At 38.7% G+C, this 18,688-nt stretch overlaps 1 protein-coding gene across 3 annotated transcripts in view; it reads right to left on the minus strand.

The window, feature by feature from the left end:
* Positions 1 to 2,117: 2,117 nt before the first annotated feature.
* The window catches only part of STAP1 (signal transducing adaptor family member 1), a 49,897-nt gene continuing 33,326 nt past the window's right edge, over positions 2,118 to 18,688 (minus strand). The window contains 3 exon segments of one of the 3 annotated variants that reach the window (NM_001194445.2): positions 2,118 to 2,724; positions 16,044 to 16,140; positions 18,465 to 18,534. In NM_001194445.2, coding sequence (NP_001181374.1) covers positions 2,663 to 2,724; positions 16,044 to 16,140; positions 18,465 to 18,534 — 229 coding nt within the window. In that variant the 3' untranslated portion in view covers positions 2,118 to 2,662. 3 annotated transcript variants of the gene reach the window in all.

Genomic DNA, 18,688 nt, shown 5'->3' on the forward strand with positions numbered 1-18,688 from the left:
TTGCTCTTGAGTCAGCTGTCAGGCTAATACTTACACCTTTAAAGAAATTTAATTTTTGGCCAGGAGCAGTGGCTCAAGCCTGTAATCCCAACACTTTGGGAGGCCGAGGTGGGCGGATCACTTGAGGTCGGGAGTTCGTGACCAGCCTGACCAACATGAGAAACCCCGTATCTACTAAAAATACAAAATTAACTGGGCATTTTGGTGGGCGCCTGTAATCCCAGCTATTTGGAATGCTAAGGCAGGAGAATCGCTTGAACCCAGGGGGCAGAGTTACAGTGAGCCGAGATCGTGCCATTGCACTTCAGCCTGGGCAACAAGAGCGAAACTCCGTCTTAAAAAAAAAAGAAAATCTCTTTTTTTATCTGCTTTGGTTTTATGAAATTTAATTAATATGTTTCTGAGTATGGATTTATTTTTACTAATCCTGCTTAAGATTTGTTGAGATCTTTAAATCTGGATTTGTGTCTTTGATTATTAGTTCTGAAGAAGTTCTCAGATACTACTCCTTCACATATAACCTCTTCCTCATTCTCTTTTTGTTCTGTGGAGATTCTCATTAAACATGATAGACCTTCAGTTTTCTGTCTTCACTTTTTAACACCCTCTCTTCTGTATTTTCCAATTGTTCTTTCTTGTCATGCTTTATTCTGTATAATTTCTTTTAACCCATATTCCAGTTTACTTACCTCTTCATGTGTTTCTTATCTACTTACAGCCATCTATTTTGTTGTGGTGGTGGTGGTTTTATTTTTCAGTCCTAAAAGTTCTGTTTGGTTCTCTTTTTTAAACCTGCTAGATCACTTTTATAGTTTTTTATTCTCTACAGATATTTTCTAATATGTCTGTTCTTTAAACTATGAGGGCTGTTGTATGGTCTTTGTCTGCTGGTTTCAGTTTCTGAAATGTCTGTGACCCTGTTTCTGTTGTTTCTTCTAGCTAAATGCATTGCTGGTCTCCTGTGAGACTCTCCACATTGGTCAGCCCCTGGCCTTTGATTTCTGTTTCCCTTGTCAGTTACTTTTCCATTTATTGCGTTCAACTACAATGTGTCACCAACTTTAGGAATCTACTTTTTAAAAGTTTTTCATATTAAGCACCCTAATTTCTTCTAGAATGCAAGAATTCACTCAACATTTTGAAATGATAAGAAATTAGAGCCCTTTAGTCTCATCTACCTATATTTTGACCAACTCAATTGTAAAACTCTTGAGAATAATACATATGTGCTTCTTTTGTAATTTTTACATCAATTAACAGTGATTTATATAAATAATACATTTCAATAAATACTTATATCAATGCTCAGGCTTTATGTCCCAACTCTTATATTTATGATTCCTTATTGTCACTGCCTCTCCATTTAAAAGAAAGCCTTACTTGATTTTGCATATATTGCTACACAGATTATTTATCTTCATATTATAATAGATCTTAAAGAACTGGTTCTCAAATTTGTTATATCTTAAAGAATTGGTTCTCAAATTTGTCATGTATAGCAATTACCTGTGGTGTGTGCTTAAAAGGCAGATTTCTGGACCTGCCTCAGCGCCGCCCCCCCGACCCCCGAAATTATAATTCAGTAAGTCTGAGAGAACTCTGCATATTTTCAGGCATCCCAGGGAGCTCACTGAATTAGTTTGCTAGGATTGTTGTAACAAATACCACAGACCATGTGGATTAAAGAACATAAATTTGTTTTCTCACCATTCAAGAAGCTAGATGTTCAAGGTTTTGGCCAGGTTGATTTTTTCCCCCCTGAGGCCTCTCTCCTTGAGTTGTCAATGGCTGTTTTCTCCCTCTGTCTCACATAGTCTTTCCTCTGTAGAATATAGACCATATCTTTTCATTGTTAGTTGATTGTGTAATTCCCAAATTGACTTAATCATCAAAATCAATTTAGAAATTTGCTTTTGAAGAAAAAAATTATGAAAAAATATCCGTGTTATTTTGATTCAGTAGATGTAGTCTGGGGCTGATGGTTCCATATTTTTAAGAACTCTGGGTACTTATAATCAGGCTCATCGTACTTATGACACAAGATGATGATACAGCCTTTCACCATCTTTGTAAGGAAATAATGGGCTGATTTTGAGTGGCAAAAAGATGACACCAACAAGAAACATGGGAATGGATACATTTATTTCCATTAACAAAAAATGTGGTATATAATACTTCCATTGGAAAAGGGCTTCTCTAGTACATTTCATGTCTCTGACTTCCAGCTAGGTAATTAAAATGACATATTTGATAAATTGGTCAAATCAGATTTCAACAAAACTTAGGTTTTCTGGGAATTGGTAGAATTTAGAACTAGAGAAACTGCTGTGGGAATTATATAGGGGAAATGTATTTCATTGAGGCCTAAAGAAAAAAATTCCATCTAGAAAGTAGTATGTGTTTTCGGCTTATGTCAGTGCATGGGAATGTGTATATCTGCAGGTTACCACCACAGCCATAGTCTCTAGTTTCCCTGTGAATTGGTTCCATTCTGATAAGATAATGAAATTGTATGGTACAATGTTTAATTCTAATTCTGGTGTTCAGGTGAATGACTTGGTAAACAGGATCAGTAGAATATAGATAATTCTCTTTAAAAGTAAGAACTTCATTTTGAAAATATAAATTACCAAGATACACAAAGGAGCTTTCACATTGTATTTCATGCAATGTGTGGATTTTTCTTCAACTTTTCACTTCTCCCTTCCATATTGGGTTCTTGACCTAGAAATTGTGGGTAGAAAAAACTTAATTAGCGAACCAATATTGTAGAAAACGATGGTTCTTTATTTTCAGTGACTTGATTTTCCTGCTCTTGTGTGGAACATTGCTGGTGTGTTTAGTAAATGTTAGGAAAATAAATACTGAATATTCAGATGGTTTTTTAAATTTTATTTTATCCTGGACCTGTAATTTCGTTCCTAATAATTTTTTTCTTCCTCTTTAGCTTAATATGAGTTACCTGCCTTATATTTTGAAGCAGCTTTTAGTTTAAACTGCTAATTTCTAGAGTTGGGAAATATCTTTGACCATTCTTGTTCCATTATTGCTCTTGCCTTCTGGTGTAAGAGAGAGCCAAATGCTGACTGGGTTAACAGGGATCAAAGAAAATCTTATTTTCTTTTAGATAATATTTTATTGCATATTAACTTTTTCCAAATCTCCAGATTGGAACCCTTACCTGCTCTACAACTCCCATTTCCCAACTCAAGGTAAATTGAAGTTTGATGTACTAGCAGTCTCACTGTGCCACAGCCAGCTATGAGTTCAAATTCCTGAAGCAATGTTAGGGTTCCACAAAGTTTTCTTAAAACATCAGCATTATTTGTCAAGATAAGTTTTGATCTTTTTGTAGCTTTTCTTAGGAAGTCCTATTTTCATTGTCATGTATTTTTCCATCATTTTTCTGCTTTTGAAAGAAAATACGTTACTCTACAGATAATATTCTAATTTTTTAAAGTCTTTCTTCACAGGCCCCTCTAATTCCATCTATTCTTATGTCATTCCCCAGTCCCTATAACAAAGGCATCTGAAATGCCGGAGGAGGCTGAGTAGTTTGTTCCTGATCACAAAGCAAACTGAACAAGTTCAGGCAAACTGAACAAGTTACCAAAAGCAATCTGGTTGTCTAACATTTTACATCAATAGTGCTTTTTTTTAAAAAAAAATTTTTATTTGTTGTTGTTGTTGTTGTTGTTGTTTTTGTTTCAGTATTTCTGTTGTCTATTTTTGCTTCCCTGGCCCTGCCCTGAGGGTGGGGCCCCTAGTCAAGGTGCAGCAGCATTTTGGCAGTTACAGCGTGGGCACCTAAAACCCCAAGAGAAAATTTATCCTTCCAGCCAGAGAAATCAGGAAAAATGGGCAGAGAGGATAATTGGAATTACATTTTTCTCTTTCTTGTCGCTGTCTCGGAGAGATTGGTCAACTGCAGTCTCACAGAACTGCAATTACAGCACAGGTGTCATTAATAAGCTCCATCATTCTAGTTAGAACACCAAAAAAAAAGGACCCTTGGGGCCGGGTGCAGTGGCTCAAGCCTGTAATCCCAGCACTTTGGGAGGCCGAGACAGGCGGATCACAAGGTCAGGAGATCAAGACCATCCTGGCTAACACGGTGAAACCCCGTCTCTACTAAAAAATACAAAAAACTAGCGGGGCGAAGTGGCGGGCGCCTGTAGTCCCAGCTACTCGGGAGGCTGAGGCAGGAGAATGGCGTAAACCCGGGGGGTGGAGTTTGCAGTGAGCTGAGATCGCACCACTGCACTCCAGCCTGGGCGACAGAGCGAGACTCCGTCTCACAAAAATTTAAAAAAAAAAAAAGAAAAAAAGGACCCTTGGCGGCTCAAGAGTATGGAGAAATCCCAGAGAGGTGACAGCTGGAAAAGAGTTATCTCCTAGTTCTGTGTATGAAGTGACACAAATTCCAGGCTCACCTCTGAATTGTGCATGCACAGATCCAGATACAAAACAGATGGCAAAGTCTTTGACTACTAAACTAAGGTATAAACCATGACCAAGTCCCAGGCTGTTGATTCCTGAGATACAGACCCAAAACAGCATAACAGAAGCTTTGAAAACTGAACCAATATTGGAATGGCTTCCCACAGAAAATGAGAGAGAACTGGTTCAATCTAATCAAGATGGTTGCCTGCTTTTAAAAATTGCTCCAGAGAATTTTAACAGGACCCAGAGGCTCATAACATAATATTCAAAATGTCCAAGACACAATACAGAATTACTTGATATATGAAAACCCAGGAATTACTTAATATACAAAAAGAGGAATGTGACTAATTCCCCAGTTTTCAAGGGAAAAGACAATTGATGCCAACACTAAGATAACCAAGATGTTGAAATTATCAGATGAAGACTTTAAAGCAGCTATGCTTCATGAGGTGGTCATAAACACTCTTGAAATGAATATAAAGATAGATGTTCTCAACAAAGAAAAGCTATAAAAACCAATGGAGAGAGGAGGTGGAGCAAGATGGCCAAATAGAAGCCTCCAGCTCTCACCCCGCCCCCCACAGAAACACCAAATTAAACAACTGTCTACACTAGAAAGCACCTTAATAAGAACCAAAAATCATGTGAGCAATTACAGTACTTGGTTTTAACATCATAGCAAGGAAAGAGACACTGAAGAGGGTAGGAAAAATAGTCTTGAATTGCCAACCTGGTCTCTTCCCCCATCTCCCAGCAGTGGCTGCTGGTGCAGAGAGAGAATCTGTGTGCTTAGGAAAAAAAGCAGACAGTGACTGTGGCACTTTGCATTGGAACTCAGTGCTACTTGTCACAGTAGAAAGCATCACAGGGCAGAATTCAGCCAGAACCACAGAGGGGAGCATTTAGACCAGCTCTTGCCAGAGAGGAATCATCCATTCCAGTGGTCAGAATCTGAGCTCTGACTAGTCTCAACATCACAGGCTAAAGTGATCTGGGGCTCTAAATAAATTTGAAAGGCAGTTTAGGCCACAGACACAGGGTCCTGGGCAAGTCCTGTTCTGTGCTGGGTTTGGAGCCAGTGGACGTGGAGTGCATATGACCTAGTGAGACACCAGCTAGGGTGACCAGGGGAGTGCTTGTGTCACCCCTCCCCCAATCTCAGGCAGCATAGCTCCAGGAGAGACTCTTCCTTTCTGCTTGAGTAGAGAAAAGGGGAACGTAAACTTGGAAAGCAACTCAATTGGAAAACAGCTCACCCACAGTAAACAGGGCATCAGGCAGAATCGTGAGAACTCCATTTCAGGCCCTAGCTTCTGGGCATTTCTAGACACGCCCTGGGCCAGAAGGGAATCTACTGCTTTGAAGGGAAGGACTCGGTCCTGGCAGTATTCATCGCCTACTGCCTAAAGCACCCTTGAGCCTTGAATAAACATCAACAGTAGCCAAGCAGTACTTGCTGTGGGCCTTGGGTGAGACCCAGAGCTATGCTGGCTTCAGGTATGACCCAGCACATTCCTAGTTGTGGTGGCCATAGGGAGAGACTTTTGCTTAAGGAAAGGAAAGGGAAGAGTAAAGGAGACTTTGCCTTCCAGCTTGGGAACCAGTTAGGCCACAGTGGGGTAGAACACCAAGCAGGGCCTTGTGGTTCCCAATTCTAGACCTTGGTTCCTGGATGGCATTTCTGGACCCACCTTGGGTCAGAGGGGAGCCCCTTACCCTAAATGGAGAGACCCAGGCCTGGCAGTATTCACTACAAACTGATTGACGAGCCCTTGGGCCTTGAGTGAACATCAGTGGTAGTCAGGCAGTACTCGCCACAGGCCTAGAGTGGTGGTAGTCACGGGGAGAGACTCCTGCTTGAGGAATGAATGGGAAAGACTTTGTCTTACACCTTGGGCGCTGGCTCAGCTGCAGTAGGATAGAGCACCAAATAGATTGCTAAGGTTCCTAACTCCAGGCCCTGGCTCCTGGATTGGATTTCTTGAGTCCCTCTGGTCTGGCTTGGAGCTCTCCAATCTGAAGGGAAGGATACAAGCTTGGCTGGATTAGCCACTTGCCAAATCATGAGCCCTTGAGCCTTGAGTGAACATCAGCGGTACCCAGACAATGGTCACCACTGGCATTGGCCAAGACTCAGTGCTGTGCTGGCTCCAGGTATGACCCAGCACAGTCATAGTGGTGGTGGCACAGGAGTGCTTATGTCCACCCCTCCCCCAGCTCCAGGAAGCTCAGCACAGAGAGAGAGAGAGAGACTCCATTTGTTGGGGGGAAAGTAAGGGAAGAGAGCAAGAGTATCCACCTGGTAATCCAAGACATTCTTTTAGATCTTACCCAAGACCATCAGGGCACTACTCTACAAGTCTGCAAGAGTCACAATGTTCCTGGGCCCACATGCCCGCAATGTACATATGGCTGCAGTGACCAAAGACTTAGATCAGAATAGTCAATTCTTTTTGAAGACTGGGAAAACCTTTCCAAGAAGGATGGGTACAAACAAGCACGTACTGTGAAGACTAGATTAAGTACCTAACTCTTTAATGCCCAGACATCAACAAACACAAGCATCAGGACCATACAGGCAAATGTGACCTTACCAAATGAACTAAATAAAGCACCAGTGACCAATTCTGGAGTGACAAAAGTGTGTAAACTTTCAGACAGTGAATTCCAAATAGCCATTTCTAGGAAGCTCAATGAAAATCAAGAAAACACAGAGAAGGAATTCAGAATCCTATCACATAATTTAACAAAGATTGAAATCATTTTTTTAAAGTCAAGCAGAAATTCTGGACCTGAAAAATTGACATTCTGAAGGATATATCAGAATCTCTCAATAGCAGAATTGATCAAGCAGAAGAAAGGATTGGTGAGCTTGAAGACAGGCTATTTGAAGATACACAGTCAGAGGAGACAAAAAAAGGAATAAAAAGGAATGAAGCACACCTACAATATATTGAGAAGAAGCCTCGAAAGAGCAAACCTAAGAGTGACTGATCTTAAAGAGAAGGTAGAGAGACATATCAAGGTAGAAAGTTTATTCAAAGGAACAACAGAGAACTTTCCAAATCTGGAGAAAGATATAAATATTCAAGTACAAAAGGTTATAGAACACCACGCAGATTTAACTCAAAGAAGACTACTTCAAGGCACTTAATATTCTAACTCCCAAGGATGGGATAAAGAAATCATCCTAAAAGCAGCAAGAGAAAAGTGACAAATAAAATACAAAGGAGCTCCAATACATTTGCCAGCAGACTTCTCAGTGGAAACCTTATAGGCCAGGAGAGCATGACATATTTGATGTGCAGAAGGCAAAAAACTTGCCTCCTAGAATAGTATATCCTGTGAAAATATCCTTCAAACATGAAGGAGACATTCTTTTCCTAGACAAACAAAAGCTGGGGGATTTCATCAATACCAGACCTGTCCTACAAGAAATGCTAAAGAGAGTTCTTCAATCTGATAGAAAAGGACATTAATGAGCTATAAGAAATCATCTTATTTCTTTGGGACAAAACTCACTGGTAATAATACACAGACAAAACAAAATATTATAACACCATAATTGTGGTGTGTAAACTACTTATATCTTAAATAGACTAAAAGATGAACCAATCAAAAATAGCTACAACTTTTCAGGACGTAGACAGTATAAGAAGATAGAAATAACAAATTTAAAAGTGTGGGTACAAAGTTAAAGTATAGCACTATTACTAGTTTCTGTTTGCTTGTTTTTGCAGTCAATGTTAAGTTGTCATCAGTTTAAGATAATGGATTATAAGATGTTATTTGAAAACTTCATTTCAAATTTTAAAAACCTACAACATACACAAAAAATAAAAAGCAGGAAATTAAAGATACCACCAGAGAAAATCACCTTCACAAAAAAGACAAGAAATAAGATAGGAAGGAAGAGAAGACCACAAAACAATGAGAAAACAAGTAACAAAATGGCAGTAGTAAGTCCTTATGAATAATACATTGAATATAAATGGACTAAACTCATCAATCAAAACATACAGAGTGGCTGAAAAGATAAAAAACAAGACTCACCGATCTGTTGCCTACAAGAAACATACTTCACGTATAAAGACACACATAGACTGAAACTAAAGAGATGGAAACAGATATTCCGCAAATAGAAATCTAAAATCAGGAGTAGTTATATCAGACAAAATAGATTTCAAGTCAAATATTATAAAAAGAAACGTCATTATATAATGAAAGGGTCAATTCAGCAAGAAGATATAATTGTAAATATGTATCATATATATGCACCCAATGCTGGGGCACCCATATATGTAAAGCAAATATTATTACAGCTAAAGAGAGAAATAGACCCCAGTACCATAATAGCTAGAAACATCAACACCCCATTTTCAGCCAGACAGAAAAATCAACAAACATCAGACATAATCTGCACTATAGACCTAATGAACCTAATAGAAATTTACAGAAAATTTCATTCAGCATCTACAGAATACACATTTTTGTCTTCAGAACATGGATTATTTTCAAGGATAGACCATATGTAAGGCCACAAAACAACTCTTTAAAACATTCAAAGAAAAATTGAAGTAATATCAAGCATTGTCTCCAACCACAATGGAATAAAACTAGAAATCAGTAACAAGAGGAACTTTAGAAACTATATGAACACATGGAAATTAAAATGCTCCCGAATGACCAGTGGGTCAATGAATAAATTTAAAAGGAAATTTAAAATTTTCTTGAAACAAATCAAAATGGCAATTCAACAGACCAAAATCTATGAGATACAGCAAAAGCAGTACTAACAGGAAAGTTTATACCAATAAGCATCTACATCAGAAAAGTAGAAAAGTTTTAAATAAACAACCTAATGATGCATCATAAAGAACTACAAAAGCAAGAACAAACCAAACCCAAAATTAGTAGAAAAAAGAAACAATAAAAGTCACAGCAGAAATAAATGAAATTTAAATTTAAAAAAATACAAAAGATTATTGAAACAAAACGTTTTTTGAAAAAATAAGCTGGGCATGGTGGCTCACACCTGTAATCCCAATATTTTGGGAGGCCAAGGCAAGTGGATCACTTGAGGTCAGGAGTTCGAGACCAACCTGGCCAACATGGCGAAACCCCATCTCTACTAAAAATACAAAAATGAGCCAGCTGTGGTGGCACACACCTGTAATCCTAGGTACTTGGGAGGCTGAGGCAGAATCACTTGAACCCAGGGGGTGGAGGTTGCAGTGAGCTGAGATTGTGCCACTGCACTCCAGTCTGGGTGACAAAGTGAGACTCTGTCTCAAAAAAAAAAAAAAAAAAAAAAGAAAAAGAAAAAAAAAAAGAAAATCAACAAACCATTACTCAGACTAAGAAAAAAAGAAGATCCAAATATATACTATCAGAGATGAAAAAGGAGACATTACAACTGATACCACAGAAATTAAAATTAAATTAGGATAATTAGAGACTACTATGAGCAACTATATGCCAATAAATTCGAAAATTGAGAAGAAATAGATAAATTTCTAGACACATACAACCTACCAAGATGAAACAATGAAAAAATCCAAAACCTGAATAGGCCAATAATAAATAATGAGTTTAAAGCCATAATAAAGTCTCCCAGCAAAGAAGAGCCTGGGACCCAATGGCTTCACTGCTGAATTCCATCAAATGTTTAAAGAAGGACTAATACTAGTCCTACTAAGATGATTCAAAAAATAGAGGAGGAGGGAATACTTCCAAAGTCATTCTGCAGTGCTAGTATTACCTTGATGATAAAACTAGACAAAGACACATTTTAAAAAACTACAGGCCAATATCTCTGATGAACATTGATGTAAAACTCCTCAACAAAATACTAGTAAACTAAATTCAACAACACATTAAAAAGATTATCCAACATGATCAGGTGGAATTTATCATCCCTGGGATACAAGGATGACTCAACATATGTAAATCAATCAGTGTAATACATTGTATCAACAGAATGAAGAACAAAAAGTATATGATCATTTCAATTGATTCTGAAAAAGCATTTGATAAAATTCAACATCCCTTTATTACCTGAAACTATGAAACTATGGAACTACTCCAAGAAAACATTGGGAAAACTCTCCAGGATGTTGGTCTAGACAGAAATGTTTTGAGTATAAGACACGACAAGCACAGGCAACTAAAGCAAAAATAAACAAATGGGATCACATTAAGTTAAAAAGCTTCTGCACAACAAAGGAAACAATCATTAAAGTGAAGAGACAACCCACAGAATGGGAGAAAATATTTGCAAACTACACATCTGACAAGGAATTCATAGACAGAATATATAAGGAGTTCAATAACTCAATAGGAAGTATATCTAATAAAACAACTAAAAATGGGCAAAATATCTGACATTGCTCAAAAAGCAGTGCTCAAAAGAAGACATACAAATAGACATTGCTCAAAAGAAGACATACAAATGGCAAACAGGTATATGAAAATGTGCTCAACATCATTGATCATCAGAGAAATGCAAATCAAAATGACAATGTGATATCTCACCCCATTTAAAATGGCTTATATTCAAAAGACAGGCAATAACCAAGCTGGCAAGGACGTAGAGAAAAGGGAAGCTTCATACACTGTTAGTGGGAATGTAAATTAGTAGAGCAACTACAGAGAACAGTATGAAGGCTCCTCAAAGAAAGAAAAATAGAACTACCATATAACCCAGCAATCCCATTGCTAGGTATATACCCCAAAGAAAGGAAATCGGTGTACTGAAGAGATGTTTGCACGCCTGTGTTCATAACAACACTATTCACAATAGCCAAGAGAAAAAGAGTGCAAGGGAAACTGCCACTTTAAAACCATCAGATCTTGTGAGAACTCATTATCATGAGAACAGCATGGGAGAAACTGTCTGCATGATCCAGTCACCTCTCACCAGATCCCTCCCTCAACACCTGGGAATTACAGTTTGAGCTGAGATTTGGGTGGGGACACAGAGCAAAACCGTATCATTCCATTCCTGGTCCCTCCCAAATCTCACGTCCGTTACACATTTCAAAACCTATCACATCTTGCCAACAGTCCCTCAAAGTCTTAACTCATTTCAGCATTAACCCAAAACTCCAAGTGCAAAGTCTCATATGAGACAAGGCAAGTCCCTTCTGCCTGTGAGCCTGTAAAATCAAAGACAAGTTAGTTACTTCCAAGATACAATGGGGGTACAGGCATTGGGTAAATACAGCCATTCAAAATGGGAGAAATTGGCCAAAACGAAGGGGCTACAGGATCCATGCAAGTTTGAAAGCCAACAGGGCAGTTATTAAATCTTAAAGCTCCAAAATATTCTTTTTTGACTCCATGTCTCACATCCAGGGCACTCAGATGCAAGGGGTGGGCTCCCAGGGCCATGGACAGCCCCATCCCTGTGGCTCTGCAGGGTACAGCCCCCGCGGCTGCTTTCATGGGCTGGCATTAAGTGCCTATGGCATTTCCAGACACATGGTGCAAGCTGTGGGTGGATCTACCATTCTGGGTTCTGGAGGACAGTGGTTCTCTTCTCACAGCTTCACTAGGCAGTGCCAGTGGGAACTCTGTGTGGGGACTCTAACCCTACATTTCCCCTCTGCACTGCCCTAGTTGAGGTTCTCCATTAGGGATCCACCCCTACAGCAGACTTCTGGCTGGACATCCAGGCATTTTCATACATCCTCCAAAATCTAGGCAGAGCAAACCTCAATTCTTGTCTTCTGCACACCTGCAGGCCCAACACCTCATGGAAGCCACCAAGGCTTGGGGCTTGCACCTTCTGAAGCACCAACCTGAACTGTACCTCAACCCCTTTTAGCCACCGCCGGAGCTGGCACAGCTGGGACATGCGCCATGTCTTGAGGCTGCACAGAGCAGTGGGGCCCTGGGTCCAGCCCGTGAAACCATTTTTTGCTTCTAGACCTCCAGACCTGTGATAAGAGGGGCTGCCTTGAAAATCTCTGACATGCCCTGGAGACATTTTCCCCATTGTCTTGGTGACTAACATTTGGCTTCTCGTCTCTTATGCAAATTTCTGCAGCCAGCTTGAATTTGTCCCAGAAAATGGGTTTTCTTTTCTACCACATGGTCAGGCTGCAAATTTTCCAAACCTCTATGGTCTGCTTCCTTTTTACACATAAGTTCCAATTTCAGACCATCTCATTGTGAATGCATATGACTGTATGCTTTTAGAAAAAGCCAGGACACATCTTGAACACTTTGCTGCTTAGAAATTTCTTCTGCCAGATACCCTAAATTATCTCTCTCAAGTTCAAAGTTCCATAGATCTCTAGGGTAGGGGCAAAATGCCACAAGTCTCTTTGCTAAAGCATAGCATGAATGACTCTTAGTGCAGTTCTCAACAAGTTCCTCATCTCTGTCTGAGACCACCTCAGCCTGGACTTCATTGTCCTTATCACTATCAGCATTTTGGTCAAAACTATTCAGTAAGTCTCTCGAAACTTCCAAACTTATACTCACATCTTTCTGTCTTCTTCTGAGCCCTACAACCTGTTCCATCCTCTGCCTGTTACCCAGTTCCAAAGTCACTTTATAGTAGGACCCGACTCCGCCAATACCAATTCTCGTATTAGTCTATTTTCACACTGCTATAAAGATACTACCTGAGACTAGGTAATTTATCAAAGAAAGAGGTTTAACTGAATCACAGTTGTGCATGGCTACAGAAGCCTCAGGAAACTTACAATCATGACAGAAGGCAAAGGGGAAGCAAGACATGTCTTCACAAGGTGGCAGGAAAGAGAGAGCACAGGGGAAATGGCCACTTTCAAACCATCAGATCTCGTGAGAACTCCTTCACTATCAGGAGAACAGCATGGGGGCAAACCAACTCCATGATCCAATCACCTCATACCAGGTCCCTACCTCAACATTTGGGGATTATAATTTGAGATGAGATTCAGGTGGGAAAATAGCCAAACCATATCACTACCAATGAACAATGGAATTCAAATTTTACAGAATATCATTTACCAGCAACAAAAATTTAAATACCTATAAATCAAACAAAATATGTGCCGATGCTGTATGCTGAAACAAAGCTCTATGAAAGAAATCAAGGACAGCCAAAATATACCAATATATTGCATTCCTCGACTGGAAGACTCAGTATTATGATGTCAGTTCTTCCTGAACTGATCAACAGATTCGACACAATCCAGTCAAAGTCTCAGGAGAATTGTTCTCTGGATAGCAACAAGCTGATTCTAAAATTTATAATGAAAGGCAAAGAAACTAGACTAGTCTAAACAATTTTGAAAAAGAAAAGAGCAAAGAACAAAATATTCCTCCTGGTTTCAAGAATTACTATGAAGTTATAGTAAATGTGGCAAAATGGTAGGAACATATATCATTGGAAATTAATCCATGCAAAAATGGTCAATAGATTTTTACAGATGTTGCAAAGACAATTCAATGGAGAAGTATTTATTTTTATTTTTACTTTTTAGAGAAAGGGTCTCACTCTTGCCCTTTCAAATTGTGCATTGGCACAGTCAGTGCACTGCAACCTTGAACTTCTGGCTGCCTCACCCTCCAAAGTAGCTAGGACTACAGGCATGGGCTACCATACCCAGCATTTTTTTTTTTTTTTTTTTTTTTGTAGAGATGAAGTCTCCCTCTGTTGCCCACAATGCTCTCAAAGTGATCTTCCTGCCTTGTCCTCTCAAAGTGCTGGGATTATAGGTGTGGGCTGCCCTGTTCAGTGGGATAATCTTTTTAAACAAATGGAGCTGGAACAATTACACATCTAAATGCAACTAAATGAATCTTGACCCATCCCTCCCAGTTTAAAAATCCAAAATGTATCATAGATCTAAATGTGAAACATAAATTTACAACACTTCTAAAAGAAAACAGGAAAATAGTCTTTGTGATTTTAGGTTAGGCAGAGTTCTCAGGTATAACACCAAAGTATAATCTACAGAAGCAAAATTTAAAACTTCTGCTCTCCCAAAGACACTGTTAAAAGAATGAAAAGACAAATCACAGACTGAGAAAATACTTCCTAATCATACAAAAAAAAAAAAAAAAAAAAAAAAAGCTTGTATCGGTTAAGAGCTCTCAAAACAAGTATGAAAGAAAAACAACCCAATAAAAATATGGGCAAAAGATTCAAACACTTTCCCAAATATATAATGGCAAATAACACATAAAAGGATGCTCAACATTATTATTCAGTAGGGTCATATTTTAAGTGACAAGTTTAAAAATTAGACAATGTAAAAAGAACATCAAAGATGAGAGAGAAATTCAGGAACCAATAATTTAGATGACAGAGTAAAAAACTGAGGGGAAACATTGTAGACATTTTTAAAAATTTGACGGGCTTTTAAGTCGTAATGTTTCAAAGGCAGACATTGGATTAATATGTAGAAGTTGAGGGAATGCTTCAGATTCAATATCAAGGAAGAATTCTCTAATATGAGAACTGTCCAGAAATGAACTGTGCTGCTTCAAAAATCAAATTTAAGCCCCCTTACATTCACAATTTACAGACAAGCTGAAGGGATCATATCTTAGAGAGATTTCCTGTACTGAATGTGCAGGTGAGTTCTAAACATATAAGATACTATAATTTTCTAAAGTTCCTTCAAATCCTGAGATTCTGTGGTTTTGGTTACTGTTATTATTTGGCATCACGAGATTCATAATCATGTTTTAAGAACTTGGACTCTTAAACTTGCTATCCTTTTAATTAATAAGACTATCCAGATATGCCCTTGATGCCGGTAGCCAAGTAAGGTTGCTTTCCCCCATAATCTGTCAAAAAAGAGACTTGTTTTGATAACTAAAATCCAAACAAGCTGGAGATACTTTCTCTGTCCTGCATACAGTTTGCCAGTGACCATGTGTACCAGGAACTGTTCCATAAGATAGAGAGAGACTACTATTACATTCAGCCTGGCTTGCTCTGCCAGAAATTGGACTGCAAAGAGAGCCAGTTTCAGGGGTGTGTAAACTGTTTGCTATAACTGTTTTTGAAATTCTTAATTTATGAACAAGGGGCTAGCAAATTATGTAGCTGGTCCTAGCTACAATCTTTATCTGTAATTCCTCACCACCCACTCATTCCTTGTTATTTTGCAATCTGACTTCTGTCTTCACACTGGAATAAAACTTCTCTCTCTCAAGTCATGTATTGGCTAATCACCAGTTCCCATCGTCTCTTCTTAATCTTCATTCATTTTATCCCGTATTACGCATCTAACATTGTTGACAGACTATCCCTTTAAATACCATTTTGTTTCCATTAACTTGTATGATTATGGTTTTCTCTTACCTCTGAATTTGTTAGATAAAGCCGAGTAGAATGGTAGAATGAAATTAATAGTAATAATACTTTCCTCAGGGTTTTCCATTCCCTAGAATGCACCCATACTCTGTTCATAATACATATTGGTACTTTCCTATTTTCACAGACTGAGTGACAAAATGATTTCCAAATGGATAAATTTAAAGACTGAACTACAGTTCCTGCCTGGCTGGTACTATAAATCATATGCAGAGTTTTGGGAGTTTTGTTTTGTTTTGTTTCCCTTAACAGAGCAATGAAGTGAAAAACATACCAGTGTTTTCATCAGTTGAACATATAAATGGTCTTAAATTTCCTCGAGTCTCCTTCACAAAATAATCAATGACGCTGAAAAGGTTTGGGAGTGTTACCTATATTAATAGAGAGTGAGAGAAAACTCAGCGTCACATGGATAAAGGTAGAGTAAGAGAAGGCTCAATTGGAATCTAATGGAGATTACTGTCATTACTTCACTTCAATGGCATACTGTATGACCATAGTTTTACCTATCCCTGTGTCTTATTTCTCCTTTTTAATTGACCATGTGTCCATTCCCTGTTGAGGAATTATCACCTTTCCCATTGAACACAATCTGGTAGACAATAGTTAGGTGGCTTGCTCTCCCTCAATTAAAGCATAAGAATGTAAGCCAAGTGTGGTGGCTTACACCTGTAATCCCAGCACTTTGGGAAGTCCAGGTGGGAGGATCACTTGAGACCAGGAGTTTCAGACCAGCCTGAGCAACGTAGTGAGATCCTGTCTCTACAAAAATTGAAAAAATTAGCTAGGTGTGATAGCTCACACCTGTAGCGCCAGCTGCTCAGGAGGCTGAGGCAGGAGGATTCCTTGAGTCCAGAAGTTCGAGGCTGCATGAGTTATGATAGTCCTACTGTACCCCAGCCTGAGTGACAGCGTAAGACCCTGTCCCTTAAAAAATGGGGGGAGCAAAAGAATGTGACTGAAGTTAGGCCAGAAGATGCTTTCTTTCTGAAATTCGAACTTGAAGAACAAAGAAGGATACCCAGTTTCCTTATCAGATAGTTCTTAGCACAAGTAACTGCTTCCTAGTCTCTGAAGGTTTGCTACCCTTCCAGTCATTCTATGTTCTTATAATAAATTTGTTTTTTCTTAAGTTAGCTGTAGTTGGTTTCTTCTGCTTTAAAGCAAATAACCTTTAAAACCAGAGAATTTAAGCATTTTAGTATTTTATTGTAACAGGATAATTTGCTGGTCTAGGAGTAGATAAAATATGTCTCTACCCCTAAACTAATGTTTTTATACAAGTGAAGTCAGAATAAATATACCAGAATATGCCAGATAACCTTGAAGAGGAAAAAGAATTCCTGAGCCAGGCGCAGTAGCATGCACCTGTAGTTCCCGCTACTCGGGAGGCTGAAGTAGGAGGATCACTTGAGCCCAGGAGTTTCAGGCTGGCACTATGATTGCGCCTGTGAACAGCCACTCTGCTCAGGCCTGGGCAACATAACAAGACTCCTGTCTCTAAAAAAAAAAAAAAAAAAAAAAAAATTCACAAAAATACAACCTCATTGAGGGGTTGAGGGGTTGGGGATGGTGAAAAATGAAAGAATAATCCAGGCTATTAGTTTTCCTTACACTGTAGACTATATGAGCTAATGACAGAAATGAGCCCCAGTTCACCCAGTTACAAAGATGTCACATTATTCTTCCTTGTCCATTGCTTGTAGTCACTTAGTTATTTGGATTATCCTTTAGCAATCTAGTTATCTGCCTTCTTTATTGAATTTCATTTTAAAAGTCTAGTTGGGAATGGATCTGATAACTGAACAGCTTTGGGAGGCACTTATGGCAACGATGGAAGTGTGCTCTATGAATCAGCAGCTACCTTACTCTCTAAGAATTATGACCAAATATAAGAAATTCAACCACACTGTTCCTTTTTCTATTTGATCAACACAATGGGCCTGGAGAAGCAGAGGAACTAGGTAAATATAAATATCTTCAAGACCCACCAGTTCTATTTAAGTGATATCTGGAGACATCTGTCCTGACTCAATCTTCCCACTACTGCAGCCTAAAATCACAGAGCTATATTCTCTTTTTCAGCATCCTGGAATGTAGGCCACATCACCACATTCTCATTGTTTCAGAACAGTGTAAATACCAATTATCTCACCTGTATAAAAGGCGTAACAATATCTACCTCAGGGTAATGATAACAGTTACATTGGATGATATATGTCAAGTGCTTAGCTATATCATTAGCCCCATGATATGTCAGCTAGGGTGGGAGAAAAGTTGAAGACAAATAGAAATCCTTTCTTCACTACTATGTTGCTATTAAGAGAGGATTTCTAAACTTCAGCATTAGAGGTATTAAAAGGATTAGGCATTTATAGATTTCTTCCCATTAGAAATAAACATATTTGAAGATGTATAATTGGTGAATGTTTAACAAAAAATATCTTTCTTTCCCTGAATTCTTTCCACTTTTCTTTCCCTGCAAACCTTGAGAGACTTGCAGAGAAAGAAAAGTGGAAAGAATTTTTAGAAGCAAATTACCTTTTACTCTGCCTCACCCACCTGTTCCTGAATCTCACTTTCACCTTGTATATCTGCCACATTCAGGGGCCCTTAACTTGCCTGCTTTTTGCCAGCACTAGGAGGCTATAAGGAATCGGGAGGAAGTTCATCAGCAACAAAATTAGCTACTTACAGGTTTTTCCAGTTCAATAGTGTAGTTTTGTCCTACACTCATCACTTTGTAGTGCTTGATTCTTGGCATGCTACAATGAAACAAATGGTTAGTCTCCATTTTATTATACCATTGGGTAAATGCAAACTAAAGTAAATATAAAATATCACCTGTATAATCAACCTATGTTGTCATGACTAGAGTTTGGCAAAAAAAAAAAAAAAAAAAAAAAACCTTGGTGGTTT

This window comes from Macaca mulatta, chromosome 5 (assembly GCF_049350105.2).
Source record: "Macaca mulatta isolate MMU2019108-1 chromosome 5, T2T-MMU8v2.0, whole genome shotgun sequence".
NCBI lineage: Eukaryota > Metazoa > Chordata > Mammalia > Primates > Cercopithecidae > Macaca > Macaca mulatta.